General features: G+C 39.2%; 1 protein-coding gene across 1 annotated transcript in view; it reads right to left on the bottom strand.

The window, feature by feature from the left end:
* LOC144963212 (tyrosine-protein kinase receptor Tie-1-like) overlaps nt 1-8,042 on the bottom strand; it is an 8,898-nt gene extending 856 nt beyond the window's left edge. Inside the window, exons 1-4 of the mRNA XM_078897026.1 lie at nt 7,986-8,042; nt 4,434-4,547; nt 3,037-3,107; nt 39-176 (exon numbers count right to left, since the gene is read on the bottom strand). Coding sequence (XP_078753152.1) covers nt 39-176; nt 3,037-3,086 — 188 coding nt within the window. The 5' untranslated portion in view covers nt 3,087-3,107; nt 4,434-4,547; nt 7,986-8,042. The remainder of the gene's footprint in view (nt 1-38; nt 177-3,036; nt 3,108-4,433; nt 4,548-7,985) is intronic.
* Between the last annotated feature and the right edge of the window lie 4,458 nt (nt 8,043-12,500).

Raw genomic sequence — 12,500 nt, 5'->3', positions numbered from 1 at the left:
CAAGAGAACAACCATTCCACTAATCGGCAACTACTTACATGTCTTGATCACATAACCTCGGTTTCCGAAGTCGATGTCCTTCCTTAAGAAATGAAAAAAGTTGTTGGCTGTCGGTGCTGGAGTAAGGTGTGCCACCTAAAGTGAAAATCTCCCATATCAATACGCCAAAGGACCAACTGGAATACAAGGAATTAATAAGAAAAGTGATAGGTAGATCTTCAAGAAATATGGGAACCCCTACAATAGACAAAGCATGATACAGTTCATGACATTTAATGGATAGTAGAATTGATAAAAATGATGTCACTCAGTACTTTGTTATTGTTTTTTAGACCGCTAATGGGATTATTAGTTCTCACTTAATTCTCTCTATACAACGTGCACATATTTGCAGGTCGGATAACCGAACGCAATTATGAACTTGGTTTAACATTGTTGTAATTAATTGACAATGTTTTGCGTTGGTTCGAAAGTATTTCCATTAATAATAATAATAATAATAATAATAATAATAATAATAATAATAATAATAATAATAATAATAATAATAATAATAATAATAATAATAATAATAATAATAATAATAATACTTTATTGCATCCCAAAAAGGAAATTTTTTGTACAGACGTGTTATAATTTACACATAAGATAAAAATACAATGGAAATAGGATGTATATATATAAAAAAGGAGCAGCTCTATAACCAGAGCTGCGCTTTATAATATGAATAATTTCAACACTGTAAAATAGTTAAGACTGTCACTATAAATTGAAAATTGAAAAGATTGCAAAACAAATAAATTAATAAATTAATATTTATATTTTTAAAAAGTAAAAATGAGAAATAATTATATAAAATGATTATTGCTTGTTGTTATAAAGCCTAATACTGGACGGCAGAAAAGATTTTCGGTGTCTCTCTGTTTTCGTTGAAATAGAGAAAGGGCGACCACTTCTTTCTGACATAATAATTACAACCATTAATTAGAGTTATTCGAAATGTAAATAAGTAAATAAGCAGATCGAAGACAGAGTATTTGTGCATCGGACAACAGAGAGCAGAACCACCAATAAAGATAGGAGAAGAGGATGTGCCAGAGACAAACCACAAATACTTAGGAACAACTTCAATGAGATGCGGGCAATGAGATGGAGGTTACGAAGAGGATACCGGCAGGCTGGAATAATTGGAGGAAGGTGACTGAAGTTATGTGTGACAAACGAATATCCACAAAGCTGAAGGGGAAAATATATACAACAGGTGTAAGACCAGCAATGATATATGGACTAGAGACAGCAACTACAACAAAGAAACAAGATAAAGAAGTAGAGGTTGCAGAAATGAGGATGTTGAGATGGTCACTTGGCTGGACAATAAAAGATAAAGTGAGAAATGAACGAATTCGAAGGTTGACTGAAGTGAAGAATGTATCAATAAAGATTAAAGAAGATAGATTGAAATGATTCGGAAATGTAAAGAGACGAGACAGGGAGTACGTGGGAAGGAAGGCATTGGACTTACAATTAGCGGGAAAGAGGAAAAAGGGACACTCAAAGACTAGATGGTGGGATAAGGTAAAGGATGATATGGACGAACTGGGCCTGGAGGAAGATGATGCCATGAACCGAGATGCATGGAGATGTGGCATTCATTATGGCAAATCCTTCAAAATGCGGATAAGCTGAAAGAAGAAGAAGAAATGTAAATAAGATCACGTCATCTCCATCAGATTATAGAATTATAAAGTTATAATTTTGTGAGTTGGCTCGATTCATCTGGCGGGCAGAACTGGTGTTTCACTTAAATCCATATCATTAATAGCGCGGTCGACAATAATAAGGCACCGTTTTTCTTTATTTTTCATCATTGCTTTTATAGATTTGAAAACAAAATTATTAAAAGCTCTAAATATCTTGGTCTTAACTGAATTTGGAGCAACCAGGTGGTCTTTATATAACCCCTCGGAATTGTCACCCCCGCTGTGCTGGATATGTGGGAAGTCGCCGTGGACTGTCCGCTTTACCTGCAGCGGTTCTCCGTTCTCTCCCTTCGTGACGAGGGTGAAATCAGGAGTATACTCCTTCTTATGGCGAGTGCCTATGAAAGCACCCTTGGCTGTAGGACCGTACACTAGGTGTAGATTGTTACAGTCCATCCATGAGTGGAGTTGTCTACCTTACTCATTACAGTCTCGGTAGCCCATTCGTGGTGGTGACTATTAAAGTCTCCCAGACAGTTGGAAGGATGGCTAGGGTGGTGTAGTCCAAGTCTCTCTAGGTGGTTTGTAGATGTTGTGCATATACAGCCCACCCACCTTCACAGAAGTTCTATTCACCCCATTGCTGTCCGTTGCGCTCTCAATGACCCTTACCTTTGAAGGCTCTTTAGCGTAAACGCTAACTCCTCCTTTGAGTCTCGAGGTGCCCTCTCGCTAGACCACCGTATAGCCTGGAATCTGGAATCGAAAGATTTCGCGCCTGAATAAAGATGGGTCTCCTGTAATAGAAGGATATCAACGCTATGACCGGCCAGTAGCTTTGAAAAAGCTCATTTTTTGCCAGGCCGCTCACCCTAGTATCGCATTTTCCAGTTGGCAGTTTTGGGACGTTCGCTTATTTCTCGACCGTGTCGACGACCCTATCGACATGAGCGCGATAGTATTTGGCTAGTCAGCCATTGATGAATCTGAATATTGGGCATGAAATCATTAGAACATAGTAGTATAGAGCCCGGGATGGTCGAGACCATTCGGGCCCCCGGGTGGGATCTCCATTGGTCATATATCAGGGCGGCCGTTCAGTGGGCCCGCTATAGGCTCGACATGCGGGATGGTCTCGTGACGGTCAACCGGAATTATTCCTTTTCCCCCGATATGCCTCAAGCTCCCCCACCAACGACAAGGTAGGAGATCCGCGAGGGAGTACGATTGGCGAATCATTGGGCGCGGGTTATCAACATTGAGGATATTTTCAGTGAATTTTACACTGAGAACAATACTTCCAAATTAAATGAAAGGCAGTCTACAAAACACTTACACATCACTTTTAAGTGTGTACGTGTAGTTGAAGAGAGATTCCATTGCCATCCACCGGATAGGAACTCTTGTCTGAAATAAAAAAGAAAGAACGACAGGTCTTAATAATAGATATACATAAGATAGAAGATGTGAAAAGTGAGAATTTATATCTTTTTCTTTTTCTTTTTTTTTTTGTGTAGAACTAAAAACGTCTTGCTAAAAGTGTAGTCATAAAAAAGGTAAAGAAGCAATCTTTTATGTTGTATTAACCTCGGTACCACAAGCGGTATTTCTTAGCTTCAATAGTGCACGTGAAAAGACTTTCTATGAATGTTTTGAACTTCATATTTAATTTTCTTGAACATTTCCAGTGTAAAGGTGATGATGATGATGATGATGATGATGATGATGATGATGATGATGATGATGATGACGACGATGATGATGATGATGATGATGATGATGATGATGATGATGATGATGATGATGATGATGATGATGATGATGATGATGACGATGATGATGATGATGATGATGGTGGTGGTGGTGGTGGTGATGGTGGTGGTGGTGGTGGTGGTGGTGGTGCTGGTGGTGGTGGTGGTGATGGTGGTGATGATGATGATGATGATGATGATGATGATGATGATGATCATCATCAGCATCATCATCATCATCATCATCATCATCATCATCATCATCATCATCATCCTCATCATCATCATCATCACCATCATCATCATCATCATCAAATGATATCTGGTTTAAAACATTTTTGATCTGTTAGGAGTTATTCAAAAGCGATCGATAATTCAAGTAAAACTTTTCTAGACCTAAATGTAAAGAGGCGATGAGCTAGCGTCGGGCATAGTATAGCGAGAAGAATCTCAAATAATATGAGCTTTAATTTTATTCTATTCCTCATGGACACCAGAAAACGTTTGATCATTTCTTGAATTATGTAGACTCCGTCTTCAGTGAACATCACAGTGATAATTCCAATAGTCTCGGCTTTTCTGCTTCTAGCATGCAGTCCAATCAAGCGCAGTTAATATTGGTAACTATTCAAATGTCATCAATTTCTATATTCTCATGTAAATAAAATAGTCCCCTTCTCATCCATTACATTTAGTGGTAAAATAAAAATATATAATTAGAGTAGAAAATATGAGACCTTTTTTCGCAATTAAATAATAATCTTTTAATTTTCCTATACCGGTATACACTCCCTCATATTCAAACCAAACGCTTGATCTGTCTAAATGAGCCAATAAAATTGTGAGTAAAATAAAGGGGGTAAATGTGGCTCATGTAAAAGGGAACAACACAAAGTAAACAACGTATTATAGGCCTATCATTCAAATATGGCAGGCCTTCTATACATTTTGTGAAGAATGCTTTAACATTTTCATCACGTACAATGGACGTCTTGACATAAGTCTGGTCATTTTTGGACAGACCAAAATCAGCAATCTTAGCTACCAGCTTGTCCGCTAACAAAACATTCCTGGCAGCCACGTCTCGGTGGATAATCTGTTGAAAAAAATATATGATGATGAGGATGATGAATATGAAAATGATATATGGCATTTTATAGCATTCTACTCCATATGCAACAGGTTCTAAGCGCCTTGCATAAATGAATATGTATAAAAGCGTTCATTTGTATAAAACAAAGGATATATTTCAAGGCCCAATTAAAGTATTATCAATAACTTGCAAAGTGAAAAGTGATATTTCATTCCAGTATGAATGTATCAAGGGACTCAAAGGGAGTTCCAGAAATGGAGTGCTCAGGGATTCTACCGCTGTTGTCTCCCATTTTAGAAAATACTCACGAACATACCCAGGCGAGTTCAAATGGGTTCATCCCGGACAAAGGCGATAACGTCGCGTGGACTGGATACATTATGATAAGGAGCTAGAGGGGGGAGGAGGGGTGAATCAAAGCTATAGACGTATAGCAGAAACCATAGAGCCGGTAGGCTAATCTACCTCCCCCCCCCCACCCCCACCCCACTACCACAACCCGCCACCCTATGGAGAATTCTACCGGCTATGTCACTATTAAAATGGGAGAACAACTAATTTGGTCACTTCACCCAAAGGCTTATATTGATGCTATGCGTTTAGTCAATAGCACGTAACATCCGCCAACCGGATATAATGTAAAATGTCAAAACATGTAAACATCAAAATTAAAGGATCCAGGACACTTTACATATGCTCCTACTATCGACCCATGTGGGTGAAGAAGAAAGCTTGGAGCAATTAAAAAATGGTATGATGAAAATAAAAACCATCACCAATGGCATCTTCATAATAGGAGGCAGGAGATTTTAACTTCCCATGTTGTGACTGGAAATCTAAAACATTAAAAGAAAAGACCCTTTTTATTTTGCACAGTGACACAATGATGTTTTGAATATCTTAGAAGACAGTGCGCTCAGTCAACTAATAGAGGAACCAACTCTTATGGAGAACACTTTAGATTTAACGATCACCAATAATCCCAGTCTTATAAACCATCAAGGTATTATCCCAGACATCTCAGACCATGATGCAATTATATTTGAGGTAGACATGAACCCGAAAAAGAATATACAGAAACAGAAAAAAAACCCTCTCTACAGAAAAGCAAACTGGGAAAGTCTGAGAAATGAAATTACTGAAACAGCCAAAGAGATTTTAAACATGCCAACACTTAGCATTGAAGAACTTTGGCAAAAATGCAAACATATTCTAGAGAAAGGAATCAGTTATATACCACATAAAACTTGTAGAATAAAAAAACCGCCTACTATGGATCACTAAGTCAATAAGAAAGATGATGAACCAGCGTTACTGGTGTTATAAAATGTATAAAAAGACAAAAGATAGCAGTTACAAAGAGAAAACACTGTTCTGAAACAACAAAATATACAAAAGGAGTTACGTCAAAAATATTGGGACTACGTGGAGGTCATGTTTAGCCATGATGAGAATGGAAACCAATTTACAGGTATGAATAAAATCTGATCATACATTAAACACAGAAAAATGGACTAAAGTGGGATAATTCAATTAATGACAATGGAAAGCTCCTCACCACAGCTTTTGACAAAGCAACAGTTCTAAATGCCCAATTTCAGTCTGTCTATTCTAAAAAGCAACCTTTAACCTTTAAACAAATTGCAGAAAACAGTATAGAAAACAAAAGCTTTTACGTCAATGAAAAACAGCCTGTGATTGAATACATATGTTATGGAAATGGGCATTGCAAAACGTCTTCAAAACTTGGATCCTATAAAGGATAGCGGACCATGCAAGAGTTTTGAAAAAGCTTGCAGACTGTAGTACCCTGCCTCCGATTGATTTTTCAGAGATCACTCGACACTGGTGAAGTCCATAGAATTGGAGAACAGATATGTATCCCCATTTATAAAAAAGGACAGAGAACGATTCCTTCAAATTACCGCCCAGTGTCTCTCACTTGTATCTCAAGCAAGCATATTGAGCACATCATAGTCGCCCAGATAATAAAATACACAGATTGGTATGATATTCTATATGAAATCCAACATGGTTTTAGATCCAGGCGCTCATGTGAAATTAATTTGATTCTTTAATCAGCTTTATTGGGACGTTTCAAAGTCTCTCGACAAGGGCCAACAACCTGATGTACTTAAAATGGACGGACTTCTCCAAGGCCTTTGACAAAGTTGACAACATATTATGCCACAAATTTCAACAATATGGGATAAATGGAAAAATCAACAGATGGATTGACAACTTCCTGAAAGGCCGTACCCAATCAGTGATTGTTGACGATGAATCATCCAAGTCTGTCCCAGTTGAATCTGGGGTTCCTTACGGCTCAGTCATTGGTCCAGCTCTCTTTCTTGTTTTTATTAACAACTTGGCAGATGGTCTTGAATCTAAAGTTCACCTTTTTAGGATGACACTATTGCATACTTGAGAATAAAATCACATGAATTTAGAACACATCTGCAACACAACCTTGAGAAACTGGGGGCTTGGGAACAAAGACGCCACATGGAGTTTCGTCCAAAGCAATGCAATGTCATTTCCAGCTCCAGAAAGAAACGTCCAATCACATGCAATTAAAAGCTACACAACCACACCTTAGAGACATAACATCAGTCAAACGTTTAGGAATAACAATAAAACCAGACTTAAAATGTGACGAGCACATCAACAACATCACACAAAAAAGGACCATGGGTTTCCTCCGAAAAAAATTAAAGATTAAATCAACAAGCCTAAAATCATTAGCTTACATGTCATTAGTTCGACCCCAAATTGAAAACGCATCCACTGTTTGGGACTCACTCACAAAACACCTTGTTGATAACGGGAGGCAATACAGAGACGAGCCGCTTGTTTTGTTACGGGAAACTAGAGAGAAAACATCAAGTGTGAGCAGTATAATGGATCAACTTGAATGAAAGGAGGAAAATAGAACGCCTGACCATGATGTATAAGATAAAGAACAACCTGGTAGCGGTTTCAAATCCTGATCTCCAAACACCGACAAGAACATCCAGGACTTCCCACATGGACAATTTCATCCCCTGACATCCATCAAAGACCTCAGACAATTCTCATTTTACCCCAGACTCATCACAGATTGGGACAATTGACCGGGGGATATTACATCTACACCCACTTTAGATTTATTTGCAGAGCTTCTAGATAACTGCTGAATTTTCACCTTAATCTTATTGTTCATGTCAAAATATCTTCATGAGTGAAGCTGGACATTAAAGGAAGATTCGGAGCACTGGTTCTTAGGGCTCCATGGTTATTACTTATGAATAACACTCACAAAAGCACACAATTCGTGTATAATAATAAGCAACACCGAGACACCAGTCCAGTGCGGATAGGGCTTTGTAATTATTGTTTGGTCACAAATTAAGAGAATGAATTTTGAAGCAAATGCATTCACTCAATACGAAGGATACGTACCTGTTTCTGTGCCAAATGCTGAAGTCCCTTGGCAGTGTCCAGGGCTAATTTGATGAGTAGTTGGGTCGGATGGCAGTGTGGAGGAATGGAGAAGTTGTGTTGTCGTATTCATGAATGGTGGTCATGTGACGAGATTTCCGTAGGAACGATCTCAGATCGCCGTGTTTGGCATATTCCATTGCTACATACATCACACCTGGCAAAATTCAAAGATAGAAGGAACGAAATGGCGTCAAGCAGCGTTTTATTCTTATTTTTATACAGCCTGTTAATGATTTACCGATGTTCCATGTCGGACAGGACGTTGGAGATCATGGTTCGCCAGTTCTAAATAATACCAATCAGACTATAAACATTAAAGGATATACACAGTTTTGTGTTTTGGTACGTTATTTCCGGCTAAAGAATGTTGTAAAGATTTTACTAAATACATATACAGCATCAATAGTGTCTAATATTTTGTGATGAAAGTAATGATTTGATTTTTTTAGAGTTTATTTGGATTATGGAATATTTTGACTGAGATATGAAATGGAAACAAACCATGGATGTATGAAATTGGCGCCATTCTATAAATAAAATAAATAAAATTACGCTTTTTATAGCGCAATATCCACTAAATGTGCTCAAAGCGCTTTACAAGGGGTCTCTGGTCAACAGCAACATTTAACATGTAGGACGGGACATGCGCCTGTCAGGCGATATTACAATTTTTCGGACAAAGACAACGCTGTTTACAGCCAGGTACTCATTTTACACCTGAGTACGGTGAGAGAATGTGAGTAAAGAGCCTTTTCCAAGGACTCAACTATGCGCCGAGCGCGAGGCTCGAACCCAGGACCTTCCATCCGATCCGAAAGCGAGTGTTATTACCACGAGACCACATAGCCGCATTCTGCACTTTATAATTGGTTTTTGAACTCCGCCTAGGTGATAAGTTCTCACTAAAGTATATCAGTCAGACTATTAAGATTTTGTGTGTCAGTACGATGCTATGGGTTTAGGTAAAACACAATATCCGCCAACAATCAAAACTGCGTGTAGCCTTGAACGTTTATAGGCTGATATACTCGTATTTAGTGAGAACGAACGAAGCAGTAAAACGGCTGTCTAAAAATAATAACAAAGAGCTGAGTGATGTCATTTTTGTTCCTTCTATTGATGCTATGCGCTTAACTAAAGATACTCACAACACCCGCCAGCGGAATATAATATAGTCTGATTGATACAATTTCGTGAGAACTTATCATCAAAATGGCTGTTTAAAAACAATAACAACGAACCGAGTAACGTCAATTGATGGTTAGTCTGTGACCTCTTGTTTCTATGCCTGTCAAGCTTTTGACACGGAGGCAATAGCTTATTGTAGGATCCTTCAGTTCAATCAGCATACAGTGTATACACTTTGAAAATTACGTATAGATAGTTCGAAGATGACGTCACTCAGGCCTTTGTTATTGTTTTTGCCATCCGCGTTTGTGACTTGTTCTCACTAAACTGTATTAACCAGACTATGTAAAAGTTCATGGTTACACAGAGTTTGTGTGTTGGTCCGTTATACTTCCGGATGGCAATGTTGTGAACTCCTTGGCCAAGCGCATTCTATCAATATTATTTTCATGAAATAGTCGAATAAACATTTAAGTTGTTTTACTTTTGACTCGAAAATTAAAATAAAATATATTTTCTGCCCTGACACCAACCACTGACCATGAACTGAAGACCCATATCCACAATAAGAGCTTGTCTATCAGCCCATATATCCTGAGCATCACTCACAATTTTAACACAGATGATTGGGGAAAATAAATCGTGTCGACAGGTTTTGCAATTCAAATCCATTATCAGTGTGTCAAAATATTGTGAGAAATACTCACTAACCGGGACCTATTTGTGTGTTTGACATGTACTAAGGGATCTCAGGTCTTTTCATACAGGAAATAAATAGTCAAGGTGACGAAACGGGGAAAATGGAAGGGAATTTTCTGATTGGTTAATGGTTAGTGATGGGCGAACCAAAAATAAGCTTCAACAGTCTGATGTCACGTCGCCCAGCAATTGCGGCCATAGTGGTTCTAAACAAAGAAAATCGGTACTTTTTATTCTACATGCTGGCTAGAACTTTTCATGTGTCTTGTGATCAGAATGTATAAAAGTCAAAACATGATCAGATTATAATGATTTTTTTCCTCTTGATACGCTTTTATGCTCGTCGGAGAAATATTTCATGAGGGCGTCCGCCATTGTTCCGATAGTTTAGAGCCAGTTACTAAGTTGCCATGCGTCATTACGAGGGAAGTGACGTTACGACTGTTGAAGCGTATTGAGCCGAAACTGGATTATATACTATTTAATCTCGGTTTCAGCTGACAACAATGTGTCAATACCAAAATCAACAACGTCCATTTATTGTTTGCATGGCAGATGCGTTTGACTATCTTTTGTTTCCTATTATGGAATTGCAAATGATATCGTATTTTCACTCCGAAATTACTCTTCTGCTTACGTCAAGACTACTTTTATGGCATGCCTGATGCACTCAAGAAAATACTGGTAAGGAAGGGTGTCAATCGCTTCTTGTTTTAAAAAATGTGGATACACTGTGGCCACATGGTATTACCAGAGGACATGGCTGATGTTCTCTGATATTGCTGTCTGTAGTTTATCTGGAAAAGGTCTTCAGTGTATGCCTGTTAGCCAAAATACGAGTAATTAGTTCACAAGATCCTGAAAATTATTTACTATTTGAACATAAGGTGATAAAAAAGAAAAGAAATAACATACTATCCAGTGTGTGATTCCATCCACCTTCGGGCTGGATGAATCTGTTTTGAAATGTATCATAGAATAAATAAAGTAATTGACCAAAAGCACAAAGCATTATTAAAACGCTAACTGTCGTACTCTGGAAAATTTAGTCAGAATTGATCGATCGATATTTGAAGGACGAGTTTTCTGGCCTAATCTTTAATACGAGTTATTCCAGAGTGCCGCTGTAAACTAACTGGTTGATAAAGCTATTGATGCCATACAACCAAAAACATGCTTCTTACCTTTGATGTGACAAGCACCCACTAAGCATACCACGTTGGTGTGTTTTCCACAGTCTTCAAGATGGACAACTCGCTCATAAAATCTCCCTTGTCTTTCTCTGAAGCGTTGTCTGAGTGAAATTACGAAGGAAATTTATGAAATATTGGTCGTTGGTAATAAAATGTGTTAACTCATTGTGTACAACAGAACAGTGGTAATCAGGTCTGAGGTTTGATCCCCAGCGAGGCAGGCTGGATTTTTGGAGTGAGTTTTCTTGCATGTTTCACTCTGTTTGTTTGGCACTTTATTATACACATATAGAAAAGTGAATTGAGAAATGTACTCAGTTCACAATCACAATATCAATCAAAATGTTCGATGTTACCTTGAGCATTACTGAAGATAACTCATTTGTAACTTTCTAAGGGCTCAAACAGAGCGGACGCCTAATGTTGGCGCTTGATAAAGAAATTGGATCCGGACCGGAATTACGCGAAGGCTGCACCGAATGTGAGGCAGACACAATTGCCAAGAATATTAAGAACCGTAACAAATGGATCTCTAATCATGCTTTTGAGCGCGGTGTCCGCAAGGCGTACCGTACGATTTTGGACTCGCTACCTGCGGAGGAGTCGGACTGGACGTCCCCTTTCAGTCCCCGAGAAGTGGATGCAGCCATTAGCGATATAAAGAACGGCAAAGCAGCAGGAATAGACGGCGTATATCCCGATATGGAGACGCATCTGGGCCCCATGGCACGGGCCTGGCTGGCAGCGGCAATGTCCCACGTCCTTGCAAAAGGAATGCTCCCACAAGTGTGGAAGCATGCGAAGATAGTTGCCATCCTGAAGCTGTCTTTACAAATTTTTGGAGCGTGCTCTATTAACCGATGGGGGCCGTCCAAGACGCTGCCCTGCCACCCGAGCAAGCGGGCTTCATGGAAGGGAGATTGCACCACGGAACAGGTCATTGCCCTTACAGAGCATATTGAGAAAGGGTACGAGAGAAAACAGCAAACAGTGCTGTATTTATAGACCTATCAGAGGCGTATGATGCGGTCTGGTGCGAAAGGTTAATGCTCAAACTTGCAAAGATCATAAGGTGCAAAAAGACCTTGAAGTTGTTCTCTTCTATCTTAGGGGAAAGACGCAATTCCACGTCAAGCTGGGAGACGCTACGAGTAAAGTAAGGAAATTGAAGAATGGGGTCCCTCAGTGTTCGGTACTTGCGCCAATGTTGTTTAACGTTTACATTAGCGATATGCCGAACACTTCCTCCCTGAGGCTGGGATACGCGGACGACTGGGCACTCGTTACCAGAGTAAAGTGTGGACCCGTCTCGAGAGCGTACCCCGCGAGGACGTCACCAAACTCAAATTCTACTTCACAAGTGGGGACCTGAAGGGACACTTCAAAAAACCCGGGGCCCCGCATTCCACTATGCAGTCATTTCACACCCTAAACTGAACTCCTAGTCGGGGAC

The sequence above is a fragment of the Berghia stephanieae genome, chromosome 1, assembly GCF_034508935.2.
Source record: "Berghia stephanieae isolate SIO BIC M18660-M18661 chromosome 1, UCSD_Bste_1.3, whole genome shotgun sequence".
Taxonomy (NCBI): Eukaryota; Metazoa; Mollusca; class Gastropoda; order Nudibranchia; family Aeolidiidae; genus Berghia; species Berghia stephanieae.
Note: the sequence above shows the minus strand (reverse complement) of the source record. Positions and strands in the feature narration are given on the sequence as shown.